Genomic DNA, 20,511 nt, shown 5'->3' with positions numbered 1-20,511 from the left:
ATCCCTCTTTGGATTTTGGTTGCTAAGGTGCTCGACAATGGTTGCTAGGGAGAGGCTTGGCAGCTGCCAATGACGAAATTCCAAAGGCTTCTTGTCAGTATGAATGATATAATCCAACTCCCATGTCTCTGTGACATTCAGAATCGAAGATATCCCTCTTTGAAGTTTGGTTGCTAGGGCATTCTGTTTTGTTGCTATGGAGTGGCTTGGCAACTGCCTATCATGAAACTCCAAAGGTTGCTTGTCAGTATGAATGATATAAACCAACTCTCATGCCTGTGTGACTTTCAGAATGGAAGATATTCCTCTTTGGATTTTGGTTACTAGGGTACTCTGTTTGGTTGCTATGGAGTTGCTTGACAGCTTCCAATGATGAAACTGCAAATGCTTCTTGTCACTATGAATGATATAAACCAACTCCCATGCATCTGTGACATTCAGAATGGAAGATATCCCTCTTTGAAGTTTGGTTGCTAGGGCATTCTGTTTTGTTGCTATGGAGTGGCTTGGCAACTGCCTATCATGAAACTCCAAAGTCTGCTTGTCAGTATGAATGATATAAACCAACTCCCATGCCTCTGTGACATTCAAAATGGAAGATGTCCCTCTATGGTTTTGGTTGCTAAGGTGCTCGACAATGGTTGCTAGGGAGTGGCTTGGCAGCTGCCAATGATGAAACTGCAAAGGCTTCTTGTCACTATGAATGGTATAATCCAACTCCCATGCCTCTGTGACATTTAGAATGGAAGATATCCCTCTTTGGATTTTGGTTGCTAGGGTTCTCTGTTTGGTTGCTATGGAGTTGATTGGCAGCTGCTAATGATGAAACTGCAAAGGCTTCTTGTCAGTATTAAAGATATAAACCAACCCCCATCTCTATACGATGTTCTGATGCAGAGATATAGGTCTTGCAAAACGGTTGCTAGGGAACTCTGTTTGGTTGCTAGGGAGTGGCTTGGCAGCTGCCAATCATGAAACCCCAAAGGCTTCTTGTCACTATGAATGATATAAACCAACCCCCATCTCTATACAATGTTCTGATACAGAGATAGAGGTATTGCTAAATAGTTGCTAGGGTACTCTGTTTGGTTGCTATGGAGTGGTTTGGCAGCTGCCAATGATGAAACTCCAAAGGCTGCTTGTCAGTATGTATGGTATAAACCAGCTCCCATGCCTCTGTGACATTCAGAATAGAAGATATCCCTCTTTGGAATTTGGTTGCTAGGGTACTCTGTTTGGTTGCTATGGAGTTACTTGACAGCTGCCAATGATGAAACTGCAAAGGCTTCTTGTCACTATAAATGATATAAACCAACTCCCATGCCTCTGTGACATTCAGAATGGAAGATATCCCTCTAGGATTTTGGTTGCTAAGGTGCTCGACAATGGTTGCTAGGGAGGGGCTAGGAAGAGTTGAGGTGATTCATGATTGGCTGTTTGCTGCCCCAAGTCAAACGAGACCACCCTCAAGTTTCTATGACAATTCAGTCCGGAGATATCCCTTTGAACTCTTTTAATGGAAGTCTAAGGGACTTGTTGCTAAGGTGCTCTAAATGGTTGCTAGGGCGTGGCTTGATAGCTTCACAATGATCCTGAGAGACTGATTGGTCGTCTGAGTAAAATTAGCCCACCCCCTTGTCTCTATGACACTGTGATCCAGAGCTACGTTCATTACAAAATCCCTATGCAATTTACCATAGTAGGAAAAGCATGTGTTTCACGGGACATTCCTTCCCCATAGTAAGTCAATGGGGCAACTTTGGGACGCTCCTGCCCCCCAGGGGTGCAACTTTTACCCCTTTGTGAGGTATGTTCTTACAGAGCCTGTCAGCCTCTTCAAATATGGCAAATCACACGTTTCTGCAAAATCCTCGCTCAGAGCTATGAGTGCTCAAAGTTCGTCGCAATGTTAAGTCAATGGGACTTTTTGGGCCGCTTTTTCGCCCCTGGGGCAAACCCCGCCCCCCCGATCGCTTATAAAAGTCATAGCACACCTCTCCTCAATGAGCCGGTCGATTTGACACCTCACTCAGGGGTCTGTGACAAACGGTGCGGGGCGCATTACGCGCCAAACTTTTGTGTGGAAGAATAATAATAATAAAAACTAGAATGTACATTTCCTGAAGAAAATGTGAAGTGGTGCTTGCAGTGGCAAAACTCGCCACTCGGTTGCTAGGGTGTTGTACATGATTGCATACGATCCAACAACCATGTCTGTACGATGTTGTGGAGCTGAAATATGGCTTCTATATGTTGCAATATGGTTGCTAGGTGGCTCTAAACGGTTGCTAGGGTGTGGCTACACAGTTACCATGATGATATTTACAGACTGGTTTCCCAACCGAAACAAACAAACACACCCCCATGTCTATACAATGTTCTGGTGATGAGATATAGCCCATTCATGTGTTTGTACGGTTGCTAGGGTACTCCAAATGGTTGCTAAGGTTTGTTTATACAATTTATGGGGTAATATTTAAAGAGTGTATGGGAGTCTGGGTCAAAAAATGCCCAACTCTGTGTTTTTACAATGTTTTGTTGCTGAGATATGGCTTGTAAATGTTGTTCAATGGTTGCTAGGGGCCTGTAACTGGTTGCTAGGGCATGACTATGAAGTTTTTATGTCATTACTTATTGGCTGCTTGATAGGACGAATCAAAAGAGCCCACCCCCAAGCCTCTATGACCTTCTGAGCCAAAGATATGATTTTACAAATTTTGTGCCAATGTTAAGACTATGGGACATTTTTCGGCTTATTTTTCGCCCGCCAGACGAACATCGTAGACCCGATCGCTTATAAAAGTCATAGCACACCTCACCAAAATAAACCGGTCGATTTGACACCTCATTCATGGGTCTACGAGAAACGGTGCAGGGCGAGTTACGCGCCAAAGTTTTGTCTAGGTGAATAGTAATCACAACACTAGAATGTACATTTCCTGAAGAAAATGTGAAGTGGTGCTTGCAGTGGCAAAATTCACCACTCGGTTGCTACGGTGTTGTACATGATTGCATACGAGCCAACAACCATGTCTGTACGATGTTGTGGAGCTGAAATATGGCTTCTATATATTGCAATATGGTTGCTAGGTAGCTTTAAACGGTTGCTAAGGTGTGATTACACAGTTACCATGATGATATTTACAGATTGGTTTCCCAACCGAAACAAACAAGCACACCCCCATGTCTATATGATGTTCTGGTGCTGAGATATAGCTCATTCATGTGTTTGTACGGTTGCTAGGGTACTCCAAATGGTTGCTAAGGTTTGTTTATACAGTTTATGGGGTAATATTTAAAGAGTATTTGCAGGTCTGGGTCAAAAAATGCCCAACTCTGTGTTTTTACAATGTTTTGTTGCTGAGATATGGCTTGTAAATGTTGTTCAATGGTTGCTAGGGGCCTGTAACTGGTTTCTAGGGCGTGGCTATGACGTTGTTATGTCACTACTTATTGGCTGCTTGATAGGATGAATCAAAAGAGCCCAACCCCAAGGCTCTATGACCTTCTGAGCCAAAGATATGATTTTGCAAATTTTGTGCCTATGTTAAGTCTATGGGACATTTTTCGGCTAATTTTTCGCCCGCCAGACGAACATCTTACACCCGATCGCTTATAAAAGTCATAGCACACCTTTCCTCAATAAACCGGTCGATTTGACACCTCATTCAGGGGTCTGTGACAAACGGTGGGGGGCGAGTTACGCGCCAAAGTTTTGTCCAGGGGAATAGTAATCACAACACTAGAATGTACATTTCCTGAAGAAAATGTGAAGTGGTGCTTGCAGTGGCAAAACTCTCCACTCGGTTGCTAGGGTGTTGTATATGATTGCATTCGAGCCAACAACCATGTCTGTACGATGTTGTGGAGCTGAAATATGGCTTCTATATGTTGCAATATGGTTGCTAGGTGGTTCTAAATGGTTGCTAGGGTGTGAATACACAGTTACCATGGTGATATTTACAGACTGTTTCCCAACCGAAACAAAAGAGCCAACCCCCATATCTATACGATGTTCTGATGCAGAGACATGGGTCTTGATAAACGGTTGCTAGGGTACTCTGTTTGGTTGCTATGGAGTTGCTTGTCAGCTGCCAATGGTGAAACTGCAAAGGCTTCTTGTCACTATGAATGATATAAACCAACTCCCATGCCTCTGTGACATTCAGACTGGAAGATATCCCTCTTTGGATTTTGGTTGCTAGGGTACTCTGTTTGGTTGCTAGGGAGTGGCTTGGCAGATGCCAATGATGAAACTGCAAAGGCTTCTTGTCACTATGAATGATATAAACCAACTCCCATGCTTCTGTGAAATTCAGAATGGAAGATATCCCTCTTTGGATTTTGGTTGCTAGGGTACTCTGTTTGGTTGCTAGGGAGTGGCTTGGCAGCTGCTAATGATGAAACTGCAAAGGCTTCTTGTCAGTATGAATGATATAAACCAACTTCCATCTCTATACGATGTTCTGATGCAGAGATATATGTTTTGCTAAACGGTTGCTAGGGTACTCTATTTGGTTGCTAGCGAGTGGCTTGTCAGCTGCCAATGATGAAACTCCAAAGGCTTCTTGTCTCTATGAATGATATAAACCAACTCCCATGCCTCTGTGACATTCAGAATGGAAGATATGCCTCTTTGGATTTTGGTTGCTAGGGTACTCTGTTTGGTTGCAAGGGAGTGGCCTGTCAGCTGTCAATGATGAAATTCCAAAGGCTTCTTGTCAGTATGAATTATATAATCCAACTCCCATGCCTCTGTGACATTCAGAATGGAAGATATGCCTCTTTGGATATTGGTTGCTAGGGTACTCTGTTTGGTTGCTATGGAGTTACTTGGCAGCTGCCAATGATGCAATTCCAAAGGCTTCTTGTCACTATGAATGATATAAACCAACTCCCATGCCTCTCTGACATTCAGAATGGAAGATATCCCTCTTTGGATTTTGGTTGCTAGGGTACTCTGTTTGGTTGCTAGGGAGTGTCTTGGCAGCTGTCAATCATGAAACTAAAAGGCTGCTTGTCAATATGAATGATATAAACCAACTCCCATGCCACTGTGACATTCAGAATGGAAGATATCCCTCTTTGGATTTTGGTTGCTAGGGTACTCTGTTTGGTTGCTAGGGAGTGGCTTGGCAGCTGCCAATCATGAAACTCCAAAGGCTGCTTGTCAGTATGAATGATATAAACCAACTCCCATACCTGTGTGACATTCAGAATGGAAGATATCCCTCTTTGGATTTTGGTTGCTAGGGTAATCTGTTTGGTTGCTATGGAGTTGCTTTGCAGCTGCCAATGATGAAACTGCAAACTGTTCTTGTCAGTATGAATGATATAAACCAACTCCCATGCCTCTGTGACATTCAGAATGGAAGATATGCCTCTTTGTATTTTGGTTGCTAGGGTACTCTGTTGGTTGCTAGGGAGTGGCTTGGCAGCTGCCAATCATGAAACTCCAAAGGCTGCTTGTCAGTATGAATGATATAAACCAACTCCCATCTCTATACGATGTTCTGATACAGAGATATTCGTTTTGCTAAACGGTTGCTAGGGTACTCTGTTTGGTTGCTAGGGAGTGGCTTGGCAGTTGCCAATGATGAAACTGCAAAGGCTTCTTGTCACTATGAATGATATAAACCAACTCTCATTTCTCTGTGACATTCAGAATGGCAGATATCCCTATTTGGATTTTGGTTGCTAGGGTACTCTGTTTGGTTGCTATGGAGTGGCTTGGCAGATGCCAATGATGAAACTGCAAAGGCTTCTTGTCACTATGAATGATATAAACCAACTCCCATGTCTCTGTAACATTCAGAATGGAAGATATGCCTCTTTGGATTTTGGTTGCTAGGGTACTCTGTTTGGTTGCTATGGAGTTACTTGGCAGCTGCCAATGATGAAATTCCAAAGGCTTCTTGTCAGTATGAATGATATAAACCAACTCCCATGCCTCTGTGACATTCAGAATGGAAGATATCCCTCTTTGGATTTTGGTTGATAAGGTGCTCGACAATGGTTGCTAGGGAGGGGCTTGGAAGTGTTGAGGTGATTCATGATTGGCTGTTTACTGCCCCGAGTCAAATGAGACCACCCCCATGTTTCTATGACAATTCAGTCTGGAGATATCTCTTTGAACTCTTTCAATGGAAGTCTATGGAATTTGTTGCTAAGGGGCTCTAAATGGTTGCTAGGGCGTGGCTTGATAGCTTCACAATGATCCTGATAGACTGATTGGTCGTCTGAGTAAAATGAGCCCTCCCCCTTGTCTCTATGACACTGTGATCCAGAGCTACGTTCAATACAATGTCCCTATGCAATTTACCATAGTAGGAAAAGCATGTGTGTTTCACGGGACGTTCCTTCCCCATAGTAAGTCAATGGGGCAACTTTGGGCATCTCCTGCCCCCCAGGGGTGCAACTTTTACCCCATTGTGAGGTATGTTCTTACAGAGCCTGTCAGCCTCTTCAAATGTGGCAAATCACACATTTCTGCGAAATCCTCGCTCAGAGCTACGTGTGGTCAAAGTTCGTCGCAATGTTAAGTCAATGGGACTTTTTTGGCCGCTTTTTCGCCCCTGGGGCGAACACCGCACCCCCGATCGCTTATAAAAGTCATAGCACACCTCTCCTTAATGAGCCGGTCGATTTGACACCTCATTCATGGGTCTGAGACCAACGGTGCGGGGCGAGTTACGCGCCAAACTTTGTCCAGAATAATAATAATAAGAAGAATAATAAGTATGAGCAATAACAATAGTGATGCCTTGCTTTCAGCAAGCACCACTAATAATAATAAGTATGAGCAATAACAATAGTGATGCCTTGCTTTCAGCAAGCACCACTAATAATAAGTATGAGCAATAACAATAGTGATGCTTTCAAAAAAGCACCACTAACTAGAATGTACATTTCCTGAAGAAAATGTGAAGTGGTGCTTGCAGTGGCAAAATTCGGCACTCGGTTGCTAGGGTGTTGTACATGATTGCATTCGAGCCAACAACCATGTCTGTACAATGTTGTGGAGCTGAAATATGGCTTCTATATGTTGCAATATGGTTGCTAGGTGGCTCTAAACGGTTGCTAGGGTGTGAAATCAGTTACCATGGTGATAGTTACAGACAGTTTCCCAACCAAAACAAAAGAGCCAACCCCCATCTCTATGTGATGTTCTGATGCAGAGACATGGGTCATGATAAACGGTTGCTAGGGTCCTCTGTTTGGTTGCCAGGGAGTGACTTGGCAGGTGCCAATGATGAAACTCCAAAGGCTGATTGTCAGTATAAATGATTTAAACCAACTCCCATGCCTCTGTGACATTCAGAATGGAAGATATCCCTCTTTGGAATTTGGTTGCTAGGGTCCTCTGTTTGGTTGCAAGGGAGTGACTTGGCAGGTGCCAATCATAAAACTCCAAAGGCTGCTTGTCATTATGAATGATATAAACCAACTCCCATGCCTGTGTGACTTTCAGAATGGAAGATATCCCTCTTTGGATTTTGGTTACTAGGGTACTCTGTTTGGTTGCTATGGAGTTACTTGGCAGCTGCCAATGATGAAATTCCAAAGGTTTCTTGTCAGTATGAATGATATAAACCAACTCCCATGCCTCTGTGACATTCAGAATGGAAGAGATCCCTCTTTGGATTTTGGTTGCTAGGGTACTCTGTTTGGTTGTTATGGAGTTGCTTGGCAGCTGCCAATCATGAAACACCAAAGGCTTCTTGTCAGTATGAATGACATAAACCAACTCCCATGCCTCTGTGACATTCAGAATGGAAGATATCCCTCTTTGAATTTTGGTTGCTAGGGTAATCTGTTTGGTTGCTATGGAGTTGCTTGACAGCTGCCATTGATGAAACTGCAACGGCTTTTTGTTACTATGAAGGATATAAACCAACTCCCATGCCTCTGTGACATTCAGACTGGAAGATATCCCTCTTTGGATTTTGGTTGCTAGGGTACTATGATTGGTTGCTAGGGAGTGGCTTGGCAGCTGCCAATCATGAAACTCCAAAGGCTTCTTGTCAATATTGAATTATATAAACCTTCCCCCATCTCTATACGATGCTCTGATACAGAGATATAGGCCTTGCTAAATAGTTGCTAGGGTACTCTGTTTGGTTGCTATGGAGTGGCTTGGCAGCTGCTAATGATGAACTCCAAAGGCTGCTTTTCAGTATGAATGACATAAACAAACTCCCATGCCTCTGTGACATTCAGAATGGAAGATATCCCTCTTTGAATTTTGGTTGCTAGGGTAATCTGTTTGGTTGCTATGGAGTTGCTTGACAGCTGCCATTGATGAAACTGCAAAGGCTTTTTGTTACTATGAATGATATAAACCAACTTCCATGCCTCTGTGACATTCAGAATAGAAGATATCCCTCTAGGATTTTGGTTGCTAAGGTGCTCGACAATGGTTGCTAGGGAGGGGCTAGGAAGTGTTGAGGTGATTCATGATTGGCCATTTGATGCCCTGAGTGAAACGAGACCACCTTGGTGTTTCTATGATCTACTAGAGCGTTTCTAGACGTTGCTAGGGTGTTCAGGATGGTTGCTAAGGTATTTTTGGTAGTTGCTATTTTGTTACTAGGTGGTTGGTAGTTGTCAAAGATGGTTACTATGGAGTTTTTATAGAGTTATTAAAATCTTTAATAACGAGTGCCTTCAGTACGGCACTCGGCCTGCGGCCTCGTGCCTATGGCTGAATAGGCACAAGCATGGAGCAATATCGCAAGGCCACGAGTGTAATATTGCGTTAAAAAATACAAAAAAATGTAAAAAAAAATTTTTTTTTGGTTTAGGGTGGTTGCTAGGGAGCTCTTAGTGGTTGCTAGGGTGCTAAAACTGGTTGCTAGGGTGTGGCTATGAAGATTTTAGGCCATTACTTATTGGCTGCTTGATAATATAAATCCTCTGAGGGAGAGAGAGAGGGAGAGACGCAGGGCTGTCAGGCCCTTTGGAGTGGTGTGTGTGTGAAAACGTCGGTTGGGATTCAAATATTTTTAGAATGCCCAATGTAAAGTCAATGGGGACTTTTTTGGCCGCTTTTTCGTCCGCTGTGCGAACATCGTACACCCGATCGCTTAGAAAAGTCATAGCACACCTCTCCTCAATGAGCCGGTCGATTTGACACTTCACTCAGGGGTCTGTGACAAACGGTGCGGGGCGAGTTTCGCGCCAAACTTTTGTGTGGAAGAATAATAATAAAAAGAACTAGAATGTACATTTCCTGAAGAAAATGTGAAGTGGTGCTTGCAGTGGCAAAACTCGCCACTCGGTTGCTAGGATGTTGTACATGATTGCATACGAGCCAACAACCATGTCTGTACGCTGTTGTGGAGCTGAAAAATGGCTTCTATATGTTGCAATATGGTTGCTAGGTGGCTCTAAACGGTTGCTAAGGTGTGGTTACACAGTTACCATGATGATATTTACAGACTGGTTTCCCAACCAAAACAAACAAACACACCCCCATGTCTATACGATGTTCTGATGCTGAGATATAGCTCATTCATGTGTTTGTATGGTTGCTAGGGTACTCCAAATGGTTGCTAAGGTTTATTTATACAGTTTATGGGGTAATATATAAAGAGTATTTGCAAGTCTGGGTCAAAAAATGCCCAACTCTGTGTTTTTACAATGTTTTGTTGCTGAGATATGGCTTGTAAATGTTGTTCAATGGTTGCTAGGGGCCTGTAACTGGTTGCTAGGGCGTGGCTATGAAGTTATTATGTCACTACTTATTGGCTGCTTGATAGGACGAATCAAAAGAGCCCAACCCCAAGGCTCTATGACCTTCTGAGCCAAAGATATGATTTTGCAAATTTTGTGCCTATGTTAAGTCTATGGGACATTTTTCGGCTAATTTTTCGCCCACCAGACGAACATTTTACACCCGATCGCTTATAAAAGTCATAGCACACCTCTCCTCAATAAACCGGTCGATTTGACACCTCATTCAGGGGTCTGTGACAAACGGTGTGGGGCGAGTTACGCGCCGAAGTTTTGTCTAGGTGAATAGTAATCACAACACTAGAATGTACATTTCCTGAAGAAAATGTGAAGTGGTGCTTGCAGTGGCAAAATTCCCCACCCGGTTGCTAGGGTGTTGTACATGATTGCATACGAGCCAACAACCATGTCTGTACGATGTTGTGGAGCTGAAATATGGCTTCTATATGTTGCAATATGGTTGCTAGGTAGCTTTAAACGGTTGCTAAGGTGTGGTTACACAGTTACCATGATGATATTTACAGACTGGTTTCCCAACCGAAACATGCAAACAGACCCCCATGTCTATACGATGTTCTGGTGCTGAGATATAGCTCATTCATGTGTTTGTATGGTTGCTAGGGTACTCCAAATGGTTGCTAAGGTTTGTTTATACAATTTATGTGGTAATATTTAAAGAGTATTTGCAAGTCTGGGTCAAAAAATGCCCAACTCTGTGTTTTTACAATGTTTTGTTGCTGAGATATGGCTTGTAAATGTTGTTCAATGGTTGCTAGGGGCCTGTAACTGGTTGCTAGGGCGTGACTATGAAGTTGTTATGTCACTACTTATTGGCTGCTTGATTGGACGAATCAAAAGAGCCCAACCCCAAGCCTCTATGACCTTCTGAGCCAAAGATATGATTTTACAAATTTTGTGCCAATGTTAAGTCTATGGGACATTTTTCAGCTTATTTTTCGCCCGCCAGACGAACATCGTAGACCCAATAGCTTATAAAAGTCATAGCACACCTCTCCTCAATAAACCGGTCGATTTGACACCTCATTCAGGGGTCTGTGACAAACGATGTGGGGCGAGTTACGCGCCGAAGTTTTGTCTAGGTGAATAGTAATCACAACACTAGAATGTACATTTCCTGAAGAAAATGTGAAGTGGTGCTTGCAGTGGCAAAATTCGCCACTCGGTTGCTACGGTGTTGTACATGATTGCATACGAGCCAACAGCCATGTCTGTACAATGTTGTGGAGCTTAAATATGGCTTCTATATGTTGCAATATGGTTGCTAGGTAGCTTTAAACGGTTGCTAAGGTGTGGTTACACAGTTACCACTATGATATTTACAGACTGGTTTCCCAACCGAAACAAACAAGCACACCCCAATGTCTATGCGATGTTCTGGTGCTGAGATATAGCTCATTCATGTGTTTGTACGGTTGCTAGGGTACTCCAAATGGTTGCTAAGGTTTGTTTATACAGTTTATAGGGTAATATTTAAAGAGTATTTGCAGGTCTGGGTCAAAAAATGCCCAACTCTGTGTTTTTACAATGTTTTGTTGCTGAGATATGGCTTGTAAATGTTGTTCAGTGGTTGCTAGGGGCCTGTAACTGGTTTCTAGGGCGTGGCTATGAAGTTGTTATGTCACTACTTATTGGCTGCTTGATAGGATGAATCAAAAGAGCCCAACCCCACGGCTCTATGACCTTCTGAGCCAAAGATATGATTTTGCTAATTTTGTGCCTATGTTAAGTCTATGGGACATTTTCCGGCTAATTTTTCGCCCGCCAGACGAACATCTTACACCCGATCGCTTATAAAAGTCATAGCACACCTTTCCTCAATAAACCGGTTGATTTGACACCTCATTCAGGGGTCTGTGACAAACGGTGTGGGGCGAGTTACGCGCCGAAGTTTTGTCTAGGTGAATAGTAATCACAACACTAGAATGTACATTTCCTGAAGAAAATGTGAAGTGGTGCTTGCAGTGGCAAAATTCGCCACTGGGCAGATGCTAACACAATTGACATGTTGTGATACCATGATATACCACATTTTAACATCATTTACCATGATTTACCATGTTTCTAAGATGATTTACTACGATTTACCACATTCCAGCATGATTTATTATGATTAACATGTTGTTAGAATGATGCTAGCAGGATTAGCATGTTGCTAGCATGATTAGCATGTTGGTTGGATGATGCTAGCATGATTAGCATGCTTTTAACAAGATGCTAGCATGATTAGCATTTTGCTAGCATGTTTTTAGCTAGATGCTAACATGATTAGCATGTTGCTAGCATAATGCTAGCATGATTAGCATGTTGCTAGCATGATGCTAGCTTGATTAGCATGTTGCTAGCATAATGCTAGCATGATTAGCACAATGCTAGCACGATTAGCATGTTGCTAGCATAATGCTAACATGATTAGCATGTTGCTAGCATGTTTTTAGCTAGATGCTAACATGATTAGCATGTTGCTAGCATTATGCTAGCTTGATTAGCATGTTGCTAGCATGATGCTAGCATGATTAGCATGTTGATAGCATGTTTTTAGCAAGATGCTGAATGTTCTGGGTGGTTGCTAGGCAGTTGCTAGGGTGTTCTGGGTGGTTGCTAGAGTTTTTTGGTGGTTACTAGAGCATTTCTAGACGTTGCTAGGGTGTTCAGGGTGGTTGCTAAGGTATTTTTGTTAGTTGCTATGGTGTTACTAGGTGGTTGGTAGTTGTCAAATATGGTTACTATGGAGTTTTTATAGAGTTCTTAAAATCTTTAATAACGAGTGCCTTCAGTACGGCACTCGGCCTGCGGCCTCGTGCCTATGGCCGAATAGGCACAAGCATGGAGCGATATCGCAAGGCCACGAGAGTAAAATTGCTTTAAAAAATACAAAAAATTTAAAAAAATGTTTTTTTTTGGTTTAGGGTGGTTGCTAGGGAGCTCTTAGTGGTTGCTAGGGTGCTAAAACTGGTTGCTAGGGTGTGGCTATGAAGATTTTATGCCATTACTTATTGGCTGCTTGATAATATAAATCCTCTGAGGGAGAGAGAGAGGGAGAGATGCAGGGGTGACAGGCCCTTTGGAGTCTGTGTGTGTGAAAACGTCGGTTGGGATTCAAATGTTTTTAGAACTCCCCATGTTAAGTCAATGGGACTTTTTTGGCCGCTTTTTCGTCCGCTGTGCGAACATCGTACATCCGATCGCTTAGAAAAGTCATAGCACACCTCTCCTCAATGAGCCGGTCGATTTGACACCTCACTCAGGGATCTGTGACAAACGGTGCGGGGCGAGTTACGCGCCAAACTTTGGGCGGAATAATAATAAGAAGAAGAAGAAGAAGAAGAATAAGTATGAGCAATAACAATAGTGATGCTTTTAAAAAAGCACCACTAATAATAAGTATGAGCAATAACAATAGTGATGCTTTCAAAAAAGCACCACTAATAAGAAGAATAATAAGTATGCAAGAGAACACTAATGATGCCTTGCTTTCAGCAAGCACCATTAATAATAAGTTTAAATAGGATTTCAATATGTTGGCTCTCTCAAGCCAACTTAATAATAAGTTTAAATAGGATTTCAATATGTTGGCTCTCTCAAGCCAACTTAATAAGTTTAAATAGGATTTCAGTAAGTTGGCTTTCTCAAGCCAACTTAATTATCCTTGAATCAATTCCTATCACATTTCTAATATGATGTTCTAGATGATATTAGATGGAGAAAATGAGAGGAATTGCAAAAATCCTCACTTGAAAAGACAACATTTAGTTCAAATGATTACTTGCATAACTTATTTCAGACTGTATAAAAATAACACATTAAAAAATTGCGTATTAATATTTACCCTCCGTTGAACTGGCTCCAACAGGAGCAGGATCCTCAATACTGCCCTTAGCCTGAGCTGTGTGAGAGAGAAAGAGATCAAATGAAAATACAGCGACATTAAACCACACAAACACATCATCAGCAAAGCAAAGTTTAGGCTGAAAGCCAGTAGTTATTTATTTATGAGTCATTCTATAACCCAGGATAGAACAGCTGAGTTTGGGGATCGGGTCAGCGGTTCAGATGTTTAGATACCAGTGAAATATCAATTATTTAGGGTGTATTCACACCAGGAAAGTCCGATAGTTCACTTGCTTTGGTCCGGACCAAATAGAATGTTGATTTTTTTTGTTTGGAACGGTTTGCTTTCACACTGCTCTTTTTGCAAGTGAACCAAAATGTGTAAACAAATCCACAGATGTGCTAAGGTCGTCCATTCATTGGACAGGAATTCTCAAGCAGGGAAAAGCAGGAAGTGCACAAACAGGCTCAGCATGGAGATATTTTGTTATGTAATATTTGTTATTTTACTGATTTGGTGTTATTCTCTACAAATGCAATATGAAGAAACTAATGAGCATCATATGATACAATGTCATCATACGATGTTGTAATTAGGATTTAGAGAAGACGACGATGTGCTGCAAGGCGGTTCCGGCGGAGAGAACAAGCTTTTAAACCATTTAAGCGCGATAAGACAAAAGAGAACGCTCTGTCTGTGAATGTCCTGATGCACACACGACGCGCAGAAAGACGCGCAACAGTATCGCGTGCACAGACAGCGCGCTGGAATTCTCTTTCACGCTTGAACGAACAATAGACACCATTATGCCAAAATGTCCATTTTGTTAAGTATCCTCAGAGCAGTCAAATAAAAAGGCGCAGTTTTCTGCAATTGGGTCGGTTCATGTTCACACCGTAAACAAACCGTACCAGAGTTTGTTTGGAACCGTACCGAGACCACCTCTTCAGCTGGGTCTCGGTTCGATTGTTTAGTCCGCACCAGAGTTCGATTGCTGTATTCACACCTGCCCAAAAGGTCCGCAACAAGGGGGGAAACAACCTAGAGTTCGATTCAATCGAACCAAACAAGGCAGGTGTGAATACACCCTTAATCCAATTTTGATACAACAAAAACTACCTGCCTAATTAATGTGAATTTAAAACATTATTAAAGACAAGTAAGCAGTCAGTAACAAAATAAGAGCAAATAATCGAATTACAAATAGGACAAATAAATACAATAGAACAAAGAAAAGCTACAAATGAAATAAACAGTGTTTTTAGAGTTTTTCGGGTAGATCTAACAGGCACAGAAATATGAATAAAGTAATCAAATGTGAAATAATTGCATATTCATTCATGTATAAATTAAATATAGATGGATATTTTTGTAAAGTTGTAAAGGGTAGCCTATTTAGTCAAGAGCAGTGTGTGATTTATTTGTCCTTTGTTTGATTAACATTAAAACACAGCATCAGGTTTATTAGACTGCTGCCCCTTTAAGACCGAACGCACGGACCGCATTTGAACATGGCTACGGTCACTTGAGATATAACCGACTTTGTTTACTAGGATACTCGCTAAGACAGACAGATGTTTGCGTTCATTAAACTTCTTGACTTGCAAACGTCCTGTAATAATGTAGGGAACCTCTTGTTATACATTAATCAGGTAACAGTTCATGTTTTACTTTACTTATATATACGATTTAGTTTTAATCCAAATAACACGTGCAGAGTGAACGATCAGCAATCAAGAGCATTCAACAGAAGTGCGCTACATGCTACATAATAAGCAGGGATGTAGTGGAGGCTAAACGCACGTAAACGCCGTTTACGCACCTCCCAAAATTCGGAAGTAGCATTTACCCATCTCCAAAGTGCGTTTATCCACCTCTAAATTGCGTTTATCCACCCCTAAATTTCACGTTATTTGAGCAGACTTTGCTTTTCCAGTGCGTGATCGCCTATCGGTACATGATTCGAGCATTTGTGCCGTTAACGACAAAGCAGAACGCGCAGCGCAAACACAGAGCGGAATATTGAGCAGAGAGCGCAGCGCGCCGACACACACACACACACACACACGCACGGAACAAAGAGAACGGCGCACACGGAGCAGAAAACACAAGCCATTTCTCAATATGCGTTCTTGTCTGTTCAAATCCCCGGATGTGTTCTTGATCCGCCCCTTTTACCGAGGATGCATCGAGAGGTGACTTGCTGCGGACTTGAGACAGCCAGGTATCCCAGAATGCATCTTACACCAACCAGCAAGCATCAATAGCAGAGTAGAAACCCCGCGTAATTTAAAAATACTGCTGTAATTTTGTCACGAAATGTAGTTTTAAGAGTATTTCAGACGAGAATGTAGTTGTTTAAAGCTCAAATCTTTGGTTTATTTATAAAGATAGCGCCTATTTGAAAATTTGATCTGACGTTTTCGAAGTTGTGAGATCCAGGCAATTGGACGCTCGGCGCTCATGTACCCCGCTGAGAACAGCCTCTCCTCGGCTAGTGCTGCTGACGTTTGCCGCTGGCTCGGATGTCTCTAGTCTAGTGTCTCATTTAACATGAGATATAAATCGTCTTGTGTATATCTAACGGGCGATTTATTTATTTATTTTATTTGTCTCATTAATCTATAATTTGTTTTGTTCCCTGGCAAAACGTTAAGCTGAGGGTAAAGTGAAGTTTCATAGCTTTATTTAATCTATTTAACTTTAATGTTTTAGCCTAGAGAGCTGACTTATGTTTGACTGAATCGTTTGCTTTATTATTGTATAGCTTCTTATACCTTTTAGGCTACTTATACTTTTATAATGGCTAGTATTGATCATTAAAACTGACATTTAACAAAAAAGGTTATGTCATTTTATTTTATATATTTAAAACAAATAAAATATTTTATTATACGTTGCCTACATTCTCTTCACTGTTTGTACATATATAATAAAATAAAATGACACAACCCTGTCTCTTTTTGCTAAATGTTAAATTTAATGATCAATATTATCATGTTTTTTATGTATCATATTTTTAAAATGAAAACAAAAAGAGTCAGGGTTGTGCTTTATATTTCGTGTTGTATGCAGTGAAGACAGTTGCGTTGCCTGAACCACATTTGTGTGGCCATTATGTTCAAGATTTTTTTTAAATGAAAAAGAAAAGAGGCAGAGTGGTGGTTTATAACATATTTTGTTTAATTGTAGCCTATATATATATATATATAAAGAGATAACCGGAGGAGCCAGAGCGAGTTGAGTGACGCTATCAAGTAAACAGCGGCTTTGCAGAATTATCAGACTTGTGTCCTCACGTCCTCGGGAGTTCGTTCTTCTGAGTCGAACTTGTCAAGTCCGAACTACCAAGGACTCAAGTCCGAAGTTTGCGTACTTGGTATTGAGAAACAGCTACACACTCGTGAAGTTACTAAACAAGCTGCGCGAGAATGAAACTTTATCGCAGCTGCAACAGGAAATCATTAAAACGAGGCAAAAAAAGTGATTTTTTTTTATTATTCATTACAGGCAGCTGGTTTAATGTAGGGAGCATGTCAAAACCCAACTGTACAAGAGATTCAGAGGGAATCAAGCATGCACCAGGTTAAAGACTTTTCCCTCTATAGGGAAACACTGATCCACATTTTTCTGATAGACCAAACAACTAATCTATTAATCGAGGAAATATTCAACAGATTAATCGACTATGAAAAAAACCCAAATTCCTAATCATTATGTACAAGTGCATTGCATTGGGAGCCCTGGATATAAGCTTCCCTCACGATCTCTCTTAAATATTTTTGTTCTCTTTGTTTTGTCATTTAGTAAACTTTATAGATTTCAACCATATTATACCTTCTTGAGTCTCTTTAAAAAGAACTTAGATTAATGTATGAATTGAATAGTGATTGTGTGACCTATGATGAGGGAACAACCAGTGATACCCTTAGTAGTACCATCAAATGAAAGCCTATAGCGATGCCATCAGGATACACATACAGTGAGGAAAATAAGTATTTGAACACCCTGCTATTTTGCAAGTTCTCCCACTTGGAAATCATGGAGGGGTCTGAAATTTTCATCGTAGGTGCATGTCCACTGTGAGAGACATAATCTAAAAAAAAAAAAATCCAGAAATCCCAATATATGATTTTTTAACTATTTATTTGTATGATACAGCTGCAAATAAGTATTTGAACACCTGTCTATCAGCTAGAATTCTGACCCTCAAAGACCTGTTAGTCTGCCTTTAAAATGTCCACCTCCACTCCATTTATTATCCTAAATTAGATGCACCTGATTGAGGTTGTTTGCTGCATAAAGACACCTGTCCACCCCATACAATCAGTAAGAATCCAACTACTAACATGGCCAAGACCAAAGAGCTGTCCAAAGACACTAGAGACAAAATTGTACACCTCCACTAGGCTGGAAAGGGCTACAGGGAAAATGCCAAGCAGCTTGGTGAAAAAAGGACCACTGTTGGAGCAATCATTAGAAAATGGAAGAAGCTAAACATGGCTGTCAATCTCCCTCGGACTGGGACTCCATGCAAGATCTCACCTCGTGGGGTCTCAATGATCCTAAGAAAGGTGATAAATCAGCCCAGAACTACACAAGAGGAGCTGGCCTCGTTTTATTTTCTTTGCCATTGGCATACGACTGAACTAAAAAAATTCCACTGATGTCTGTTTAAAGGGATGTGCTCGACCAACTCGCGCATCTGTGCCGGTGCGCGCTCAATCCACTGCGCGTTTTCCTCTTATCAGCTCGCGCACACAGCTACTGTATGTTTTACTGTACACACGCTGCCTGGTAGGCCTATCGGTTGTTGGTATCGGAGCGTTTTTACAAGTTCATAAGCTCAGTCTCGGTGCTTCCCTATTTTTTAAATTAATATGCAACAAAAACAAAACATACATAACAGCAGGTGACAGATAAAAAAAAAACATACATAACAATCAACATGGTTTTTGAGAGTGTGTGCGTGTGTGCAAGTGTAATTGGGTGTGAGTGGAAGTAACTTTACAGTATTGCTTTCAATTAAAAAAATCTGTATTGAAAGTTGTCAAGATTCTCGTAGAAGCAGAGACGGTAGTCGGATCTAAATGCAGCAGTAGACTTTAATTGACTCAGAACAGGATAGACTCAGAACAGGATAGACTCAGAACGGGCAACAGGTACATGCACACAAAACCTACATTCAATCACTGACCAGGAGGGGATCAAGGAACGAGACACAGCTGGGGCAAATGAGAACAACGAGAGGGACCATACAAACTAACAAGACAACACACCTGAAACAAGGGAACTAATGATTAAGCAAGCTAGGGATAATTGAACACAATAAGCAACGACAGAATCAAGGAGACTGAATGAAATAAAACAAAGTCCAAACACAAACAAAAACATGACAAAAACAGAACCTGGTTGTTACATAATTCCCCCCTTCCAGAAGGCGTGACCTCACGCCATACAAGACCAAGACGACAACCTGGGAGGGGGGAGCGGGCGTCCTGAAGTCCCAGACAGAGTACCTAGAGACCATGGATTCCAGGACGACATCAGAGCGGGTGGCCACAATGGAGCAGGTCGTGCGGGTGGCCACGACGGGACACCCTTGGACGGGGACCAGAGCGAAGCAGACTCAAACGGAAACCCTGTCGGCGCAAACTCAGAAGGGAACCAGAGTGAAGCAGACTCAGAAGGGGGCCAAGGCGTATGAGGCACAGAACTGGATGGAACCAGCAGCATAGAAAGTTCAGGCGACACAGGAAGCTCAGACGTGTAAAGCCGTGCAAGGGTCCATGAAGGCGCCGACTCCATGGCCCTCACAGGGTGACTACTGCCCCCCCCAAAAAATACTTGGGGAAATCCACGGAAGAAACCTCCGGGCTCTAAGCGGGCTCAAGAGAAGCCTCCAGGGCGAGGCGCAGAGGCAGGGCCGGCAGGGTGAGGCGCAGAGGCGGGACCTCCGGAGCCAATCGAGCCGAGCGAGTCCTCCTCTTCTTCCTCCTAGGTCGGCGAAGGCGCGCCGCCGGTGGCTCAGACAACTGGGCAGGGCTGGACTCAGACAACTCTGGGCAGGGCAGGGCTGGACTCAGACAACTCTGGGCAGGGCAGGGCTGGACTCAGGGCAGCTTGCCCAGCTTGCAGCTTGCCCCCGCTTCAAGCTGGGGCAAGGACCCTCTTGAAGCGTTGGCTCAACGAGACTCATTTGTAGTGCTAGTTCGCCGGGATCTTCTCCATGGCCCTCACAGGGTGACTACTGCCCCCCCCAAAAAATACTTGGGGAAATCCACGGAAGAAACCTCCGGGCTCTAAGCGGGCTCAAGAGGAGCCTCCAGGGCGAGGCGCAGAGGCAGGGCCGGCAGGGCGAGGCGCAGAGGCGGGGCCGGCAGGGTGAGGCGCAGAGGCGGGGCCGGCAGGGTGAGGCGCAGAGGCGGGACCTCCGGAGCCAATCGAGCCGAGCGAGTCCTCCTCTTCTTCCTCCTAGGTCGGCGAAGGCGCGCCGCCGGTGGCTCAGACAACTGGGCAGGGCTGGACTCAGACAACTCTGGGCAGGGCAGGGCTGGACTCAGACAACTCTGGGCAGGGCAGGGCTGGACTCAGACAACTCTGGGCAGGGCAGGGCTGGACTCAGACAACTCTGGGCAGGGCAGGGCTGGACTCAGACAACTCTGGGCAGGGCAGGGCTGGACTCAGGGCAGCTTGCCCAGCTTGCAGCTTGCCCCCGCTTCAAGCTGGGGCAAGGACCCTCTTGAAGCGTTGGCTCAACGAGACTCATTTGTAGTGCTAGTTCGCCGGGATCTTCTCGCAGCGTTGGTTCGGCGAACCTCTCATGAAGCGCTGGTTCGACGGAGAACATGTGTAAAGCTGAATCAATGGGACTCACATGAAGCGCTGACTTGGTGGAGCATGTGAGAAGCACTGGTTCAGTTAAG

The 20,511-nt window shown here is 43.0% G+C and overlaps 1 protein-coding gene across 2 annotated transcripts in view; it reads right to left on the bottom strand.

Moving 5' to 3' along the window:
• The window catches only part of LOC311289924 (uncharacterized protein), a 234,010-nt gene that overhangs the window by 146,188 nt on the left and 67,311 nt on the right, over positions 1–20,511 (bottom strand). For both annotated transcript variants that reach the window (XM_084408198.1, XM_084408199.1), the window contains exon 4: positions 13,583–13,639. In XM_084408198.1, the coding sequence (XP_084264324.1) occupies positions 13,583–13,639 (57 nt within the window). The remainder of the gene's footprint in view (positions 1–13,582; positions 13,640–20,511) is intronic.

The sequence above is a fragment of the Rutilus rutilus genome (genome assembly GCF_951802725.1).
Source record: "Rutilus rutilus genome assembly, chromosome: 4".
NCBI lineage: Eukaryota > Metazoa > Chordata > Actinopteri > Cypriniformes > Leuciscidae > Rutilus > Rutilus rutilus.
This window is presented reverse-complemented; position numbering and strand designations above follow the sequence as displayed.